At 40.3% G+C, this 18,854-nt stretch overlaps 1 protein-coding gene across 1 annotated transcript; it reads left to right on the top strand.

Moving 5' to 3' along the window:
- Nucleotides 1-3,956: 3,956 nt before the first annotated feature.
- On the top strand, nucleotides 3,957-18,544 carry LOC139211534 (otoferlin-like). Its single transcript, XM_070841749.1, has 41 exons — nucleotides 3,957-4,002; nucleotides 4,407-4,533; nucleotides 4,648-4,702; nucleotides 4,874-5,005; nucleotides 5,104-5,166; nucleotides 5,278-5,362; nucleotides 5,449-5,608; nucleotides 5,861-6,047; nucleotides 6,187-6,373; nucleotides 6,667-6,890; nucleotides 7,308-7,416; nucleotides 7,794-7,971; nucleotides 8,153-8,273; nucleotides 8,386-8,486; nucleotides 8,592-8,682; nucleotides 8,783-8,899; nucleotides 9,010-9,162; nucleotides 9,295-9,484; nucleotides 9,877-10,001; nucleotides 10,080-10,214; nucleotides 11,160-11,321; nucleotides 11,430-11,549; nucleotides 11,654-11,815; nucleotides 11,960-12,122; nucleotides 12,320-12,393; nucleotides 12,515-12,541; nucleotides 12,663-12,794; nucleotides 12,996-13,068; nucleotides 13,958-14,073; nucleotides 14,251-14,388; nucleotides 14,747-14,878; nucleotides 15,013-15,140; nucleotides 15,252-15,422; nucleotides 15,580-15,740; nucleotides 15,929-16,071; nucleotides 16,179-16,267; nucleotides 16,395-16,493; nucleotides 16,672-16,913; nucleotides 17,254-17,432; nucleotides 17,567-17,667; nucleotides 18,364-18,544. Exons 1-41 carry the CDS (start codon nucleotides 3,957-3,959, stop codon nucleotides 18,542-18,544), a joined length of 5,379 nt encoding a protein of 1,792 aa, XP_070697850.1.
- The last annotated feature ends 310 nt before the right edge of the window (nucleotides 18,545-18,854 follow it).

The raw sequence follows: 18,854 nt of genomic DNA, 5'->3' as shown, positions 1-18,854 counted from the left end.
GGCAAAATTATGACATTATATAACTGGAGAAGTTACTTGAGCGTAGCGTTAAATGGTAGTAGCTTGTGTAGCTAGCATGCTAGCTGGCTATGGAGCTAGCTTAGCTCAGCGGACAGAGGTACCTTTAAACCAGGACACAGTTTCAAGTTTGAGGTAAAAATGGAAAAAAGTTTTCTTACACTGCCTTTAATTACCATTGAGAGTCACATAGTGCGAGTGCAACCCACAGCGATGACACCTTTGGCCACCAGATGGTGCTTCCATTCATTTCTGTGGCCTCAACAGGTACAGTGGCCCATACAGTGAGTATGTAGGGATATAGATTACATTTGATATTAATATCTTAAGAGACTGTATTTTTGCTAGAGGCTGAACAGTGTTCATCATGATGGCATTGGATGAAATGGTTAAGTGGTTAAGTACTGTTAAAATACTGAACATTTGTGTGCATCTAAGCACCATTGGGCGCAAGGCTTTCCAGCCATTGAATAAATAAGCGAGTCATTCAGGTTTATCACTTAATTTTAAGTAAGTTACTTGGGTCACTTGAGGGCAGATCCACCTGGGCCCTACGTGCTTGCTACCTTGTACAATGTCCCCCCTGACACCAACAATAACAATGCCCTCTGGCTGTGTTTCACCAGTGCAGCTTGCCAAACTCCCCCATCCGAGAGTCTGAAATGTGTCATAAGGATACACTACACCGCGGTCAGGTGGTGTGCCCACAGAGTCACTGAAGCACAAACAAGATGGTGATAAACCTCCTACAACCAACAGCCAAAAAAGGGCCCTGGACACTGAACCGACATGGGATAAGATTGCATGGTTGGTATCAAGTCATTCTGTGGTTCATCCTAGACGACATTGTCAAAGGTGTCAGTTTAAGGGCTGGGTTGCTTGCTCATGCATATTCATTAGTGTTACCTAAATATTAATTCAAAATACAAATGATATCTCTTTTCTTTTTGCATAAATATGAGGGGTTTGTGTTTTTAAGATGATATCTTGCACCTGAGACAATGTATCTCCACTGAGAGTTTATGATTGTTAATTGAATCAAGTTAAATACTTGCTCTTTATATGTTCTTTATCAGACGTGAAAAGTCAGTGGTTTGGTGGCTGATGTCAACTTCAAAGTGTTTAAAGTTGCGTTTGATGACAACACCCATCAGAGAATGAGGTCAGTATATTAGACTACAAGGGCAACCAGTAACTTTGCACGGTTGGTGACATGGTTACCGGCCGTCCCTGGAGGAACTAGGACGTCTCCTCAACCCTTCGTCGCAGGTATTGAATCATGTAATTAAGGGCAGAATCCCTCAGCAGAGTGGTCAGGTTGGTGTCACTGAGAGTATCACACTCCTCCAGGCAAGCAGGTAGGAAAAGGATGCATCTGTTGCAGCTCTTGGTAAAGACAAGAAAGTAGTTGCGTAAAGCTGCTGTTTTGTTTGATACATATCTGCTAAATATTGGTTTACATTTGTATCCTTGTACGTAGAATGCTATGATTTCCTTAAATGGGTAAAACATTAAGATATTAACCCAAGCTAATAGTAATGATAACATGTTTCCCTGTTATTCCTTTTAAGCAAAATCTATTTATTTTGTTGTGAACAGTGATACCTCCAGTTAATGAGGATGCCACATGCAACACTGACTGGAGCACGTAAATAATTAAGAGACTTGTTTCATCGGATACCAGCAACTTTAGACTTTGACGTATGGCTTTCAGACTGGCTGTATGTGTAATTGATGAGATGATGAGTTGTGCTTCAGTATTCAATAGAAGTTGTATTGAATAGAAGTTGCTAATGCATGCCTCAACCCAGCGGAATAATGCAACATAATCAGTGCCTTTTAACAGTGTTTTTTTAGTTTGTGGGGAAACAAATCATTCCACATTTTCCTTATTTATACAAGTAAAAAAAGCCTCTTGCAAAAAATTATCAACAGCACTCACAGGATTCTAAATTGAGGTCAGTTTTTAACCTCTAACCCCCCAAATTGAATGAATTTAAACCGCAATGCGTTGCAAATAGGATTTGACACCAGTTGGTGATTCCTTGACAAAAGACAGTGTGTCTGCACCAGGACCCAGTTTGGAGCAGCAGCTTATTAAACATTAAAAGGGAGCATTCTTCCAACTAGGCTGGGCTGACATTTTGTTTACTTCCATGAAATTCTATCACTAGTGACATGGCAATATATTGTTTACCTCGTGTCACGCATTTTGAAGCTTCCCCAATTTAATGCGCGTTTCTCCTCATCTTGTAGCATGCAAATGACCTCTAAATCATCTTATCTGATCTTATACTTTGTGACTATTCATTGCTTCAGTGAGGATGAGGCCTTTTCAGCTACATTATGCAGAAGCACTATACAATTACATTTATCAGTTGTATTAATTTGATGGTGTCTTGGCCCACATGTATAAGCTGTTGGTTTGCTTTTAGGTAACCATCTTAAAGGATGATTCAGGATTTAAGACAAAAATCTGGGTATTATTTTTTTTTGTTCTGTGTTTAGCCTATGAGGATTGGCAGACTCTGCTCACTGTGACGTCTCCCAGCAGTCCCTAGTTATAGTTACCAGTCTCGGGTTCAACACTCATGCACTATTCATTGGTGTATCACATCACTCCTGCCCAACTTCAGAGTTGGACAAACCCAATTCTTTTCTGTACAACTTTACTTTGTAGCCTTATTCTTACTGCTGAGTAAATGTCTAAAATGTTTACGTAGCGCCGCTTCCATCTCAGAGGAAAAACAAAGTTCCTGTTTCCCTTGCAGGAAACCTCTTGGAGCTACTCAGAGGAAGGAGACAAGAGCATCATTTTCTTGTATGGTATGTGTTATATTATTTCCTCAGCTACGCCATGTTAAGCAAAGATCAGACATAAGAAAAGCTTTTGGCATTTAGGCCTCAATGTTTTGCAGCATACTTGAAAGACTGATGACTAATGTTTGTTCTGTTAAGCTGTTGAACAGTTGTTTTTCATTTGGATACTGCAGAAATATTTAAAAATTGTCTTTCGGGGTCTCTTGCAGTTGTTTTTAATTGCATGCTTTTTGGTTTTTCTAAACAGAAGTCTTTCTGTGCCACATCTAGCTCATAAAGGTGCTGCTAAACTCTTGGTTTTGACTAAATTTCAAGCTTTGTGACACATTTTTAAAAAGTTATGGTGCGTAGTCTTGATGTATTCCATCCGTATTTCACCATTTCTGACTATTGCACACAACTCTGAAGATGTAAGGAAATTATTCAAAATAGTCATAATGTCAGCCCTTCCTGAGGGGGATGTTTTTGTGTATTCCTTTGAAAATACCAGTAAAAAAATGATGACTTTTTAGATTAAACTGTAGAAGGAGAGGGCACCCTCTACCACTGGATTAATTATTTGAACTATTATTTTTCACAATGCATGTGAAATGTATCCTCTTTAATTGATGTATTAAGGTCAGCTGATTTGAATAATTGAAAGGCTCTTTTGAAGGCTAGGGTGTGGTAGCATACAGATCCCCCGCTTAAAATGAGTCAGCTCTGTCATGACACTTTTAAATTTGTTGCCCAAGTCATATGCTTTGTTTTTGAAGAAATATACATGATGTTTTAAATGCCTTCAATAATCTAGGCATTGTCCTTGTTCTTGAGCATTTTTAATTGCAATTAGTTGGCCTCTTTCTGTCTCCAATACATTGAAGTAGACCAGTGTGGTTGAGTCTAGGCTTTGCTGCTTTACACTTGTGTTCTTTAGCAACAGGTTTTGTAGCTGTTGAGACAGATGAGGTGAGATTCTGGCTGCAGAACATGCATAGAAAATGAGATGAACATGCATAAAACATTAGTTAACCCTTTGGTTTTTAATAATTAGGTGATAATACAGATGTTAAAGCATTTGCATCAACAATATTGATATCAATGTTTTTTTTCTTTCACAGAAAGAATTGTTTTGAACCATGAAGCGCAGTAAGCACCGCGGACACAAGGAGGACAGAAACGGAGGTATCAGTAGCTAAGAAGGATGATAGAGGATCAGGCCAATTAAGTTTGGAAATCCTGGCTGATATTACAAACTCCTGCTGGCTTACAGCCCCTTTCAGCCCACGACAGCTGAAAAATGCATAGGCAGTAGTTACTTGCTTTTCCATATTTGATCTTGCTGTAGGCCTGTAAATGTCCTGTAGCTTTTTCAGCCTTCATTAACCAATCATGTTGTAGTCTAACATGCACTCACCTTTACTGCAGGTATTACACATTGTTTCTACTTTTAATGTCATATATGGCCATTTTCACTTGTTATGCCATGTCTGTGACTTTTGCAAAAAGATTCCAGGATAAATTTCAGAATAAAACACAATGTTTTAGCACATGTTGTCCTTATTGTGTGTCTTTCTTATGATCTGCAGATGAGCCAGCTATTCTGGAGACAGAGAACCTGGATCGTCAGGACATGTTCATGGGAGGAGGCCCAGATCCCGACACCATCTCACTGGCCTCAGTCACAGCCGTCACCACTAACGTATCAAATAAGAGGCAAGCACTCCTCTGTTGGGCTATGGCTGCCTTTTAAACATTTGCTTTGATATCATTAACCATGTGAATCTCTCTGAAGATTGTCAGCAATGTGTGATTATCATTGTTTTACAGATCAAAGCCAGACATAAAGATGGAGCCCAGTTCTGGAAGACCAGTAGATTACCAAGTAAGAGAAAGCTTACCTGTCATTGTATTGGCCCAGGTCTTTTATTTTCCTAGTTTCCACTTGTGAATTACTGACCAGTCATTGTAGAATATATTACTATGATTGCACTTACTCAAGCGTGGCTAATCTTCATTTGCAGTCTGAGATGATCGTTTAATCATTTAATTTCAGGTCAGTGTGACAGTGATTGAAGCCAGGCAGCTGGTGGGACTGAACATGGATCCAATGGTCTGTGTGGAGATTGGAGAGGATAAAAAGTACACCTCAATGAAGGAATCAACCAACTGCCCATACTACAATGAAGTGAGTCAGTCATTACAACATCTACATTCATTTCTGTGTGGGGAAAAAGCTAAATACAGAGTTGACACTAACAGTATCGTCACTAATTCTTTTTCCAGTATTTTGTGTTTGACTTCCACGTCCCTCCAGATGTCATGTTTGACAAAATCCTGAAGTTGTCGGTAAGTTGATTAATTCACAACAGTGTAACATCAAAGCAATTAATATAAATCTTTGTTTGCTACGAGACTGGTGTATTTAATGCTTTAATGTTTATTATAACCAACCCTTAGGTAATTCACTCCAAAAACCTTCTGCGTAGTGGAACACTGGTTGGAAGCTTTAAACTGGACGTTGGCACAATCTACACCCAGCCTGGTAAAGAATCAGTGAAGATCAGCTTTGTTGTTATGAACCAGTGATACTGATGTTTAAATGAGTTTGTCTCCTCTTTTGTCTTGCAGAACATCAGTTTTACCACAAGTGGGCTTTGTTGTCTGACCCCGATGACATAGCAGCAGGTTGTAAAGGCTACATTAAGTGTGACATTGCGGTTGTGGCCAAAGGAGACACTATAAAGACTCCACACAAGGCCAATGAATCAGATGAAGATGATATAGAGGGGTAACTACTTTTTTATTGTGTTTCTGATTATTGATTGTTCTAAACATATAAATTGTGGGAACATCATAGTGATCACTGAGCATTTTGCATGATTTAACACACAGTAACATTTGTATAACATGACATTTGCGCAATGACTGCTTTATCCATCTAAATTAAAGCGTTAAACATTTAAGCATTAAGCATCCTTTCAGCTCAGATGTTAATGTCTTGTTTGTTCTCTAATTTAATTGTGTTACATTTCTTTTTCAGCAATCTCTTAATACCAGAGGGGGTCCCTTCAGAGCGACAGTGGGCTCGTTATTACTTGAAGATCTACAGAGCCGAGGGGCTCCCCAGAATGAACACCAGCATCATGGCCAACGTCAAAAAGGCCTTCATAGGAGAAAATAAGGACCTGGTCGATCCTTATGTCCAAGTGCTGTTTGCTGGGCAGAAGGTGAGTGATAATAAGAATTCCAAACAGTCACTGCCGTCTGTTTTTGTATTTGCTTCATCTCAGCCAGGTCAAAATATAAATTGCAGTACAATTCCTGAGTTGATTCTAACATACATACGGTTGTAATGTGTGATTACAGGGGAAAACAACAGTTCAAAAAAGCTGCTATGAGCCCATCTGGAACGAGCAAATTGTTTTCACTGAGATGTTTCCACCACTGTGCAAGCGCATGAAGATCCAGATCCGCGACTCCGATAAAGTGAATGACGTTGCTATTGGAACACACTTCCTGGATCTAAAGAAGATCTCCAATGATGGGGACAAAGGTGATTTGCTCTGTTCCTAAAAGTTCTCCGTCTTGAGTTTCTGAAACCTTGTTTTGACATGGACAGAAGCTAGTTGGAGCTGCCCTTTACAACACAAGGAAGCATCCCTCAACTTAATTGTTATTTAATTGAACTGAACAAACTCTCCCCAGTTGTAAATGATAAGCATGCATGTTTCTTGACTTTGCAATCAAATCTATCCATTGCTGTTGAAAGCATTTATCAGGTAGTACCATTTCATCCGTAATTTGCAAACTATCAGATGTGAATTATAGTAATTCTTTATATCTCAGGCTTTCTTCCCACGCTGGGACCTGCCTGGGTTAACATGTACGGTTCCACTCGTACCTACACCCTGATGGACGAGTACCAGGAGTTAAACGAAGGGCTCGGGGAGGGAGTGTCCTTCAGGGCCCGTCTGCTCATCAGCTTGGGTGTGGAGATCCTCGACCCCTCCTCGCCTGACATTACCAGCTCCACAGAGGTGCAGCTGGAGGGAGTACCCAACATCTCAGAGGTGGGTCCCTGCTCGGATGGGCAGCCATGCAGAGGAAGCCAATTGTTACCCCCACTGACAGGACATTGTGCTGCGGTTATTGTGAATTATTAATTATCTTTATTTAGCCCACCTGGTGCATTATTAACTTGCTGTGTGCATTAATGTGGCTTCTTTTTGTTTGTGGACAATGTAAGTCACACAGCAAACTCAATTGAGCATAGTAGCACCGTAACCCCAGGTCCTATGGGATTCTGTTCTCACTGTCCAACAGCTTGTATTACAGGATTGTCAGGTCAGCTGTGTGACAGCTGTTAAATTTGGTGAATTCAATTGTCTTTTTTAGTTTCTAACTTTTATTTGGTGAATAAAAAGTGATGAAAGTCAGACAGCGTTTACCCATGTTCAGATTCTCACACTTCTTTGTTTATTTCTCAGGCTGCTACTGGGAAGGTGGAGGAATTTTTCCTCTTTGGGTCTTTCCTGGAGGCTACAATGGTTGACAGAAAGATTGGTGATAAGCCCATCAACTTTGAGGTCACCATAGGTATTTTCCATTATCTACTCATTATCTAATTTTCATTATATCTCTCATTGTTTCATCCTGAGGCTCAAACTGAATCTTTGGCCAGTCAAACACATTCTAAGTGTAGTCGCTGAGCAGAATTTAGTGATAATTCAGTGATTTAAAAAAAAAAATAAAAAATTCCTACTGCTAAACTGGCACTATGTAAGAGGAGTGTGATACTCACCAACATGTGCACAAGGCAGTTTTAGGAATTACCATAAGTTATTAACATTATAGTGTGGTTGCTATAGTTCTTATGAAAGCAAGCCGTTTGGAGACCAAGTATGCTCATCATCATGTGTTGAAGGTACAGCACATTTAAAGGTGCGACTAGTAATATAGTTACTGTGTGCCAGGTTACTATGGAAACGAGATTGATGGGGTTGCCAAGCCAAAAACAAGGGGGAAGAAGGGAGACGGTGACGAAGAGGAAACTGAACTGATCCACAACTCCAGTGAGGAGGAGATGGATGATGACGGGGACCTGACCTCAGTGGCGACGACTCCTCCTATGAAACCTGTCATCACTGACCGGTCAGAGCAAAAATATCATCACAGAGTGCAAATAACAACAAACAACTGTAGTTCTGAAAGAGATTTAATGAACATATTCTAATGAAAAAGATTTATTATGATTTTATTTTTAAGGTAATTAAAATAGTTCTAAATAGTACATGTTTTACAATGATTGATAATTCCTAATTTGTGTCCTCAGAAACTACTTCCACCTGCCCTACTTTGAGAGGAAGCCGTGCATCTACATCAAGAGTTGGTGGCAGGACCAGAGAAGGAGGCTGTACAATGCCAACATCATAGACAACATTGCAGATAAACTGGCAAGTCATGCACGATAAGTTTATGAGGATAGAAATAAAACAGTTTACACACGTTGAAGACAGTTTCTGACCAGTGCTGAGTGAGTCTAAACATCTTCTATTGCTGCTACAGGAAGATGGTCTGAATGATGTGCAAGAGATCATCAAGACAGAGAAGGCCTATCCTGAGCGCAGACTGAGAGGCGTCCTCGAGGAGCTCAGCCAGGGTTGCAGGTCTGTAGTCAACTTAAACTCCATAATGTAAACACGAGCTGTTCTGAACGCTAGGTCTAATAGATTCACTAGACTTTGACACTGACTGAGCTCCACTTCTTTCAGTCAGTTCCTTTCGCTGGCAAACAAGGACCAGAACCAGTCTGGCAGAACCAAACTTGACAGAGAGAGGCTGAAGTTGTGCATGTCAGAAGTGGTATGTCAACTAAAGAACAGCTGTGTTTTTCTTTTCTCCTGCTTGTTGATTGTCAGTATTTGTGCAGTCTTGCTAAATGCTTGGCTGTTCCTGGGTTTAGGAGGCCATCGGCCAGCAAGCTAAAGCCATGAGGTCACAGGTGAAGAAAAGCACAGTGAGAGATAAAATCAAGCTGGCTCAGAACTTCCTCTCAAAACTGCGCTTCCTGGCCGATGAGGTAAGATCTTTGACATTATGTCTACTGTTTACAGATGATTTTGTTTGTCGTACATGCTTCTGTCATTGCAGTCATTTTATGTTTAACGTGAAAATGATTTCTTATTGCAGCCTCAACACAGCGTTCCTGATGTTTTCATATGGATGATAAGTAATGGGAAGCGCATTGCTTATGCTCGTGTTCCATCCAAAGACATCCTTTACTCCAGTATAGAAGAGGAGACAGGAAAGGACTGTGGCAAAGTCAAAACACTCTTTCTGAGGGTGAGTTTACACAAAATATAGTTAGATAATCAGTCAAATCTGCATCGTATTTTTAATGTAGCATTAATTTCCCATGCTCAGTCTGTTGTGCCATAATTAGATAATCTAGTTTTTTTTCCTCATGTACCAAAGATCCCTGGAAAGAAAGGTTTTGGGCCTGCTGGCTGGACAGTTCAGTCCAAGATAGAGATTTATCTGTGGCTGGGTCTGAATAAACAGCGCAAAGACTACCTGTGCGGCCTGCCCAATGGATTTGAGGAAAATAAGTTGTCCAGAGGACCTGGTCTGCCATGCTCACCTCCCATCAGCCTCACCTACATGAGTAAGGCCACCAACCAATTCAATATGTCTTCTATGTCAACTTGACACACAGTCTGAAATAAAGGCCTTGCCAATAAAACGAGATGTCCCCCATTTAAAAAATCTGGCACCTTTTTTTACACTATGTTAAGTATTTTATCGGCTGACAAAGAAATGATTAACGCAGATTGAAAAATATATACAATTATAATAGAAAAAGCAGCAAATGAAAAAGAAAAGAACAAAAAAAATAGTACACATGTTATAAAGTATGGATATTGTTCAGGAGTAAGACTTAAGATAAGTCTAGTATATCTTTCAGATATATAGTTATAGTTTTTGTAAATGCACGGCACACAAAGTGTTATTTGTGGACTAATTGATGAATTATTGAACATTTTTGTCTGGTAACAGTGAAACAGATTTTCCAGCTGAGGGTCCACATGTACCAAGCTCGCAGCCTGTTTGCTGCTGATAGCACAGGTCTGTCTGATCCCTTTGCGAGAGTCTTCTTCTCAACACAAAGCCAAGTCACTGAGGTGAGCACACTCAAAGGGCTTTTTAGGAAGCCAGCCTGAGATATGATTGATTGCACTGAAGGTCCTGCATCTCCTCAGGTGCTGGCTGAGACTCTGTGCCCGACATGGGACCAGCTGCTGGTCTTTGAGAATGTGGAGTTGTTTGGAGAGGCCAGCGAGCTGAGAGACGACCCCCCCATTATCGTCATTGAAATCTATGATCAGGACACAGTGGTAAGGGTTGTTTTGAAATAGAGACGGCTCGCAGTTTCCATTTGTATCAAAGTGAGCAACCATTCTACCATCACACGGCTTGAATTTCCAGATAGCAATCGTCCATCCTTATCATCCTAATAATTTAAGAGTCTGCCTGTCTTTCACTTGAAAAGTAATGGATCTGAAACCAGTGTGAGATATGCCCTCAATATGGGTTTTACTATTACTTCTTCTTCAGTTAAATGGTTGAATTGATTTTAAAGGATTTTTTGATATGTACCACTTCTGCAAGTGTCGATAGCAACCTGATATGAATTATATTTGAAAGAATGCTTTTGCTGACTGTCAATTTTATATTTGCTCCTGGCAATAACACCTTTGTTTTGGATGACCCTTTGGATAAGTAGAGTGTGGATTCTGATGGCTTGATATACTCTAGAAGCACTGCAATGTGTGCAGAGTAGATTGTATTGAAAGGCATGCAAGAGGAATAAGATATGTCCATGAGGACAGATGGACCCTCCTTGATGAACTTATGCCTGTTGCATTCCTTTAAGTGCAACTTTGTGCTTTCTGTATGTGCCCAACAGAGACTCTTCATAACCACTAACTGCAAGAGAGATTTAATATTTATTGTATAATAACTAAGGAATCATTCAGTGATCTTTTAGCATTACATGAATACATGTGTCTGTTTTGCAGTTTACTGGTTATTTTAGGTATGTTGTTTTTGTTTTCTTCAATGCTTATGCAGTCTACCTAGAAACATGTGCATGCCAAGCCATGTTTCTTCTGATAGGACAAATAAGCAACCTTATATGATTATTTTTGTTAGATAAAGGCATTGTAATAAGAACAGGTTGTATATGGTAAGCCAAAAGGACCATTCTTTCAAATATTCAAAACAGAATTCATGTTTTATGGTTTGGATATTTTAGGTTTCATTTACCCTTATATTTCTAGGGTAAAGCTGACTTCATGGGCAGAACATTTGCCAAGCCTGTGGTCAAGATGGCGGACGAGCACTATGGTCCCCCTCGCTTCCCTCCCCAGCTGGAGTACTACCAGATCTACCGTGGGAACTGCGCCGCAGGGGAAATGCTGGCCGCCTTTGAACTGCTGCAGGTTAAGCTGTCAGACACACGCACCATCTAGTTGTTGGGTGCTGTTTACATGACTAAAGTCGTCAGATCTGGCAAAATACAATAAATGCTTTCTTATGTCGTCTGTTAGATTGGCCCCAATGGGAAAGCTGACCTGCCGCCCATAGATGGTCCCACAGATATGGACCGCGGCCCAATCCTGCCTGTCCCACTGGGAATCAGACCAGTTCTCAGCAAATACAGGATTGAGGTGACGAGTTAACTTTACCTTTTAATTCGATCCGTGTGATTTATTTATAAGGAGCAAAATGCATTTTAGTAACAGTCACTGAACCCCCCCCCCCTATTCCTCAGGTTTTGTTCTGGGGTTTGAGGGACTTGAAGAGGGTGAATCTGGCCCAGGTGGATCGGCCTCGTGTGGATGTTGAATGTGCTGGAAAGGGAGTGCAATCTGCTCTCATCCCTAACTACAAGAAGAACCCCAACTTCAGCACCCTTGTCAAGTGGTTTGAAGTGGTATTTTAGCATTTAAATTATATTCCATTAACATTTGCTTTTCATCATGTTTTACTAAACCAAAGTCATATTTACATGCCCTGAGAAGAGTGCTAACGTTAAAAAAGAAGTTCCTGTGAATTGTTCTTATCTTTTGTGCATCAGGATTTGCCTGAGAACGAGTTGCTTCACCCACCGCTGAACATCCGAGTGGTGGACTGCAGGGCATTTGGCCGCTACACTCTGGTTGGCTCCAATGCTGTCACCAGCCTGCGGAAGTTCATCTACAGGGCAACAGACAAGCAGGCCAACAACTGGTCCACTACAGGTAGGAAGTAAAACCTGGAGTCAGATTACACCGTCGTCCATTTTCTTGTCATTATTATCTCTTAGGAACAAATACTGTAATCCAAATTGAAAATATTAAGTGCAGTATGTGTTGGCCTGTGCAATAACGTGGTTCCCATGAACTTCAGCTTACAGTTGTACAGATAAACACATTCATGACATCCAATTATCTTTCAGAGGAAATTATTGTCGTCAACATGGAATCTGACCCTGGTTATAAGAAGATGGACACTGTGGTCAAACTAGACTCTGTAAGTTTCAGTTTTTTAATTTTGATGTAATCTTTATTCCACGTATTAGACCCAGTGTGTACTTGTACAGAAAAATATTGTCACGTTATTTTTACATTATTCAACCTGGTTTTCTACCCAGTGCTCCGACGCTGTGGTCAAAGTTGAGGTAAGCAAAGTTCTTTACTCTTTAATTAATCAAAGATTTTATTGTTAAGAAAGATTTTATGTTGCTGCGAGACACCCAAAAGTTTTATTGACAACATGTTTAATGCGTCTTGGATAAAAAGGATGATGACAAGGATGGAAAGGGGAAAAAGAGGAAGAGGAAGAAGGGTGATGAGATTGAAGAGGAGGAACTTGACGAGAGCATGTTGGACTGGTGGTCCAAATATTTTGCCTCCATTGAAACTTTGACAGAGGTGAGTGTCAGCCACTCTTTTGATTTACTGACTCCAGTAGCTGGATATGGTTGAGCTATATGTTTAAAGAAATGCTAGCCAGTGTTACAAAGTATGAGCTAAAATTACATACTTTTTTTTCAACTCAGATCTCAGACCTAAATAGGATGTTGTTTAGGATATTGATACATTTGTTTCAGAAATGACCCTCTGCTCCTACAGGTTCTCAAGGCTCAAGAGGCTGCTCTGTCAGATTCAGAGGACAAAGATGACATGGACATTGCAGATGGTGGAGGTAAAACCAGTTAACAAGACCTGTGTTTTGTTTTCAAAGTTTTATGTTATCCAGCATGCTTTTGTGTAGCTCTGTGATGACTCTAAATCTAGTACTGTGGTAGCTACAAGTTTTGTCTTGTCTTAATGTAGTGGAGTAGCAGATTTGTGGTGTTTTAAGTGTCATGCAAGGTCATAAAACAGAGAGATACATTGAGACACTTTCTTTGTTAGTAATGCATGCTCATCTTTTATTAGCTCACTAACTCTCATTGTTGTTTTCCCCTACAGTGCAGTAGTGAACCTCTTAGCCCTCGTAGCCCAAGAGTGCCTCCATGTAGATGCTGACATGAATCCGAATTTCCATACGTGGGACAACCACTTTTTCTCTCCCATATATGCATATGAACTGTATGCTTGCCATGAAAGTTGTCAATGACAAATCAAAGAAAATCAAAAAATTCAGTTAATTCAATTTGATGACAAGCTGAGCATATATTTTAGTGACATGAAATAGAAATGTTCGATCCTCTTCTGTGCCCACCAGGCTTCATAGAATCAATTATTTACAATATGACATAATACAATACAGTATATTATGCATGCAGCAGCAGCAGTTAACACTATACTTTGACTTGACTGTTGATTGTAATGACAAGAACGGGTCAAGTTGTGAGCATGTCTTTAATAACCTTTACACAGACTACACAGTTCCCTGCCTGGAGCATCCACCCGACAAGTATCTCCACTGAACTGTATACTTCAGTTGTATACAATTCAATGATATGCTTGTTGTATACAGTACCAGCTGGTTTTGGCAACTTTCATGTGGAATTCATGTCTTGAGTGCTCTGCTCCTCCAACCCCCGCTCCCCCTCTTCACTTCGTCCTCACCGCTAACCTGTACTCAGATATCAAACCTGATGACTCTCCTGTGAAAGGCACTAAGAGAGGAAAAGGAAAGAAGGAAAAGAAAAGGCTGGCAGATCCGTTTGAGAAGAAAAAGCCAAAGCTGGATGAGCTGAAGGTAGTGGACTCAGCACCTACACTTAAAGCACTAAAGCTGAAAGCAGCTCTCATTCAACCTGCTGTGTAAATACAGTATACTGATTGGTAGTGCATGAGAAGATGATACAGGTTCGAAAAAAAACGATCTTTCAGAGCCAAATTTTTGATTTTGACTATTCTTGGTTTCCCGAACAAGGTGTACCCTAAAGAACTGGAGAGTGATTTTGACAACTTTGAGGACTGGCTCCACAGTTTTAATCTGTTCAGGGGAAAGGGCGGCGATGATGACGACCAAAATGTGCTGGATGAGGACAGAATTGTTGGAAAATTCAAAGTAAGAACACAATGTGTGGATTGAGAGCGGCCTGATAACCAAGTGGCTAGCGCGCATACCACATGGGTGCAAATGCCCTGAGCAGCAATTCACAATAATGTGGTGGTTATTTGCTGCATGTTATTCCCCTTCTGTCTCTCTTTCCTGCCTCTTTCCACTATTGCTGTTAAATGAAGGCATAAAATCCCTAAAAAACAATCATAAAAAAAAAGAATGTGTACGAGGATTAAGTTATTTTTTCTTCATCTTTCATTAATTGTCCATATAAACATTTGGGACAAAATTGTAGACAGTATGGCATATTTTACATGTCGTGTATTGTAGTATAACCATTCATTTTTTCAATGTGTCCCTTTAGGGGTCAATGTGCATATACAAAGTGTCAGATGACATGGCCAGAGACATGAGCTTCGACTCCAACATGGGAATGTTTCAGAACATTCCTCACAACGATCCCATTAACGTCCTCGTCCGCATCTATGTCATCAGGGTAGGCTATGTGCTCTGCACTGTGCATTTGCACCTGCACCTGCATTTTAATGAGAATACTGTTGTAGATAACCAAGAAAATGCTCAGATTGCCCATTTCCTTCTTAAGTTATCCTGTTTTGGTTGTTTTGGTAGGCGACTGATCTGCATCCTGCTGACATTAATGGGAAAGCTGATCCATACATTGCAATCAAACTGGGAAAGACAGAGATCAAAGACAAAGAGAACTACATCTCAAAACAGCTGAACCCTTTGTTTGGCAAGTAAGTAATAAAAGTATCATTACTTATATGATATTACAAAGCTATCACTATATCATGCACACTTTGAATATGCCTGAAAATTGACAAATGCTGTGTTTTTCATCGCATCAGATCATTTGATATAGAGGCCACATTCCCAATGGATTCCACACTCAGCGTGTCCATTTATGACTGGGACCTGGTGGGTACCGATGATCTGATTGGAGAAACCAAAATTGACCTTGAGAACCGTTTCTACAGCAAACACAGAGCCACGTGTGGTATTGCATCTAACTATGCCATGTAAGAACGAAAAACTGAACTCTCCAAAGCAGTGTGTGGTAGACTGTAGAAAAAGATTGAATTACTGAATACAGGATAGGATATTGTAGGGTTAGCATAGATTTAGATAATGCTTTGTTTTTAATGTAACTCTAACTGCTTTTTCTCTTTTCTGTAGACATGGTTACAATGTGTGGCGAGACCCAATGAAACCCACACAAGTGCTGGCTAAGCTGTGTAAGGATGGCAAACTGGACGGGCCTCACTACGGCCCTGGAGGACGAGTGAAGGTGGAGAACCGTGTCTTCATGGCACCCACTGAGATAGAGGATGAAAACGGTATATGTTCACTCATACCCTTTTGTTTCTTCCACTCAATTTGACTAATTACATTTTGCACTGGAAATACTGTGTGGAAATATTAACAGCACTTAATCATGATTTTACTACTTTAAAAGTACCCATATGTAAAAGTCTGAACTCAAATTGGTATTAAACCACATGGATTATTTGATGCTGTTTGTCAGGTTTGAAGAAGCAGACTGATGAGCATCTGGCTCTGACTGTGTTGAAGCACTGGGAGGAAATCCCACGGGTCGGCTGCAAACTTGCCCCAGAACATGTGGAAACCCGACCACTGCTCCATCCTGATAAACAGGGAATTGAACAAGTGTGTCATTCAACAACCTTTCAATCAAGAATCTTTATACTTTCTGTATGTATACATTTTGTTTGCATACTTACAGATGTCATTCCCTTGTGTTTAATTGTTTTTAGGGGAGAATTGAGATGTGGGTGGATATGTTCCCTAAGGATATGACTGCACCAGGCCCTGCCCTTGACATTTCACCAAGGAAACCAAAGAAGTATGTTCTCTAGTCATATGAACCTTTTAGTTTACAGCTATATGCTTTATCAAACATAGGTTTGATCAAGGAAGAGCTTGTTCTTATCATGAGTGTTTCATTATACATCGTCTTTGCTTGTGTCCAGGTTTGAACTGAGGGTGATCGTCTGGAACACAGATGAGGTCGTTCTGGAGGACGATGATATCTTCACTGGCGAGAAATCGAGTGACATATTTGTGCGAGGGTAATTTATGACAACTTTTTCTGAGAGTTTATTCCTGCCTATACATTTTTGGGCACAACTCAACCACTGTAAATTATAATACATAGAAATAGCCATAATTTGGCTCTGATTCAGCTTGTAATGACAAAAAAGGCCATCCGGATATTAAAAACGCTGCTGCTTTGCTTTGTTGGAAAAGCTGGTTGAAAGGGCAGCAGGAGGACAAGCAGGACACAGATGTCCACTATCACTCCATCACCGGGGAGGGCAACTTCAACTGGCGCTTCGTCTACCCGTTCGACTACCTCATGGCTGAAGAGAAGATCGTCATCTCAAAAAAAGAGTCCATGTTTGCCTGGGATGAGACTGAATACAAGATCCCAGCTCGTCTTAATCTGCAAGTGTGGGACGCTGATCATTTCTCTGCAGATGACTTCTTAGGTACAATGGACAATCATTTATAACCCAATAATAACCAAATATTATAACTTATATGATAACATAATAATAACCTTTGGCTTCATCAGTCACTGTTAATGGCACAGATTTAAAACAGATGTTGCTTATTGGGAAACTTAAGAGTTTTGTTGATCAAATGCCACTTTTCAAGTCTAGTTAATTTTCTTTCCTACGAATTGGATAAGTGTTTTGGTACATTTTACAACTCAACTCATCACACCATGTGAAGACATGGATCTGTCATGTAACCACTTCTTATTTATTCCACCATGCCACTTAACCTTCCTTGCATTCAACTGAGCTTAACTATATCTTTTTATAGGTGCAATTGAGCTGGACCTGAACCGCTTTCCACGTGGTGCGAAGACTGCCAAGCAGTGCACCATTGAGATGGTGACAAATGAAGCAGAGATGCCCACGGTCTCCATCTTCAAACAGAAGAGGATCAAAGGCTGGTGGCCATTTGTGGCGAGAAATGAGGAAGACGAGTTTGAACTCACGGTAGGTCGATGTAAAAAGTGAGCCAAAGTGTTGATCATGACTGCAACGACTAGAAATAGAAAACTGGCAAGATGAAAGTTGAACAAAAGCTTAAAACCTCATTCTGACTGAGAGTGTTTTTGTTGGCCGTTCAGGGAAAAGTGGAAGCAGAGCTGCACCTTCTCACAGGAGAGGAAGCAGAGAAAAGCCCAGCCGGTGAAGGACGCAACGAACCGGAGCCACTGGAGAAACCCAAGTATGAAGGGTGTTCTGTTATGACCCTACTGGGCAAAGAGTGATCCGTAATAAGATACTGATCATTCTTTTGGTCTATTTTTTTGTTGCGTTGTTCACTTTATCCTACAGCTTGTCTGCCTTTCACCCTCGCTATAAACACACAGACCCACAACTGCACGCACACACACAGTTCAGCTGCTGCAAGTCCAGCTTGACTAAAACTCCAAAAAGTGGTCTAATGTGAAACAGACTAGAAATGACTAGATAAATACTATGATGAATAAAATGATGATAAATACATGAATAAATAAAAGATAAATCGGTCATTAATAAAAAACAAACATAAAACAAGCATAAACACAAATTCTAAAATTACATAATGAAATAATAACCAAAATAAGCAATTTACGGAAATGAGGAAAGACATTTTCACGTATTTACTTCAACCAAGTTCTGGACTTGTACCTAGGATCTTCTTTCTTTACATGGTAAGTCACTGTTTCTTCATATCTTCTGTGTGTTCCTACTTAGAATCATCTTTAAGTTCTCAAAATACTGTAAATTGTTTCTGTCTTGACTTTTGCTTGTTTATTGTTTCAATAATGGCAACAATATTTCCATTGAAATTCAGCGTAGGAAGAAAAAGAGCAACAGTAGAAATGTCCGCAACACTTGAAGTGTGCATTACCGATCATGTGTGTTTTTGTCTTTCCAGCCGGCCAGACACCAGCCTTCTGTGGTTCCTCACTCCCTTCAAAGCCATTAAAAACTTGGTCTGCAACCAGTACAAGTGGCTGACCATCAAGATTGTCACAGCTCTCCTGCTGCTGGCCATGCTGGCTCTTTTCCTCTACAGCATGCCTGGTTACGTGGTGAAGAAAATGCTGGGAGCTTGAGATGTTGCTCAGAAATCTCTGACGAAGGTTCCAGCAGTTTCACTAACCAGATGGCTTCTAACTCTCTTGCTCTTCCTACCCTTTATATATAAAATCATTCCATTTTAAAAACTACTAATCAATGATATAACCAAAGCACAAGTCACAGTCCACAGTCAGAATACTTAGAACGGATGTCATTTTATTGCATGTTTATATGCATATGAAGCGTATTTGAAAAATATCCGTTTTCAATGCACCAATTCAGTTTAGTTTTAAAGTGGACGTGCATTCCAAAATAGCAGCATGCAGGATCCAGGTCTTTGAAGAC

Source organism: Pempheris klunzingeri, chromosome 13 (assembly GCF_042242105.1).
Source record: "Pempheris klunzingeri isolate RE-2024b chromosome 13, fPemKlu1.hap1, whole genome shotgun sequence".
Taxonomy (NCBI): domain Eukaryota; kingdom Metazoa; phylum Chordata; class Actinopteri; order Acropomatiformes; family Pempheridae; genus Pempheris; species Pempheris klunzingeri.
The sequence above is the reverse complement of the archived record's forward strand: the minus strand, read 5'-3'. Positions and strand labels throughout refer to the sequence as shown.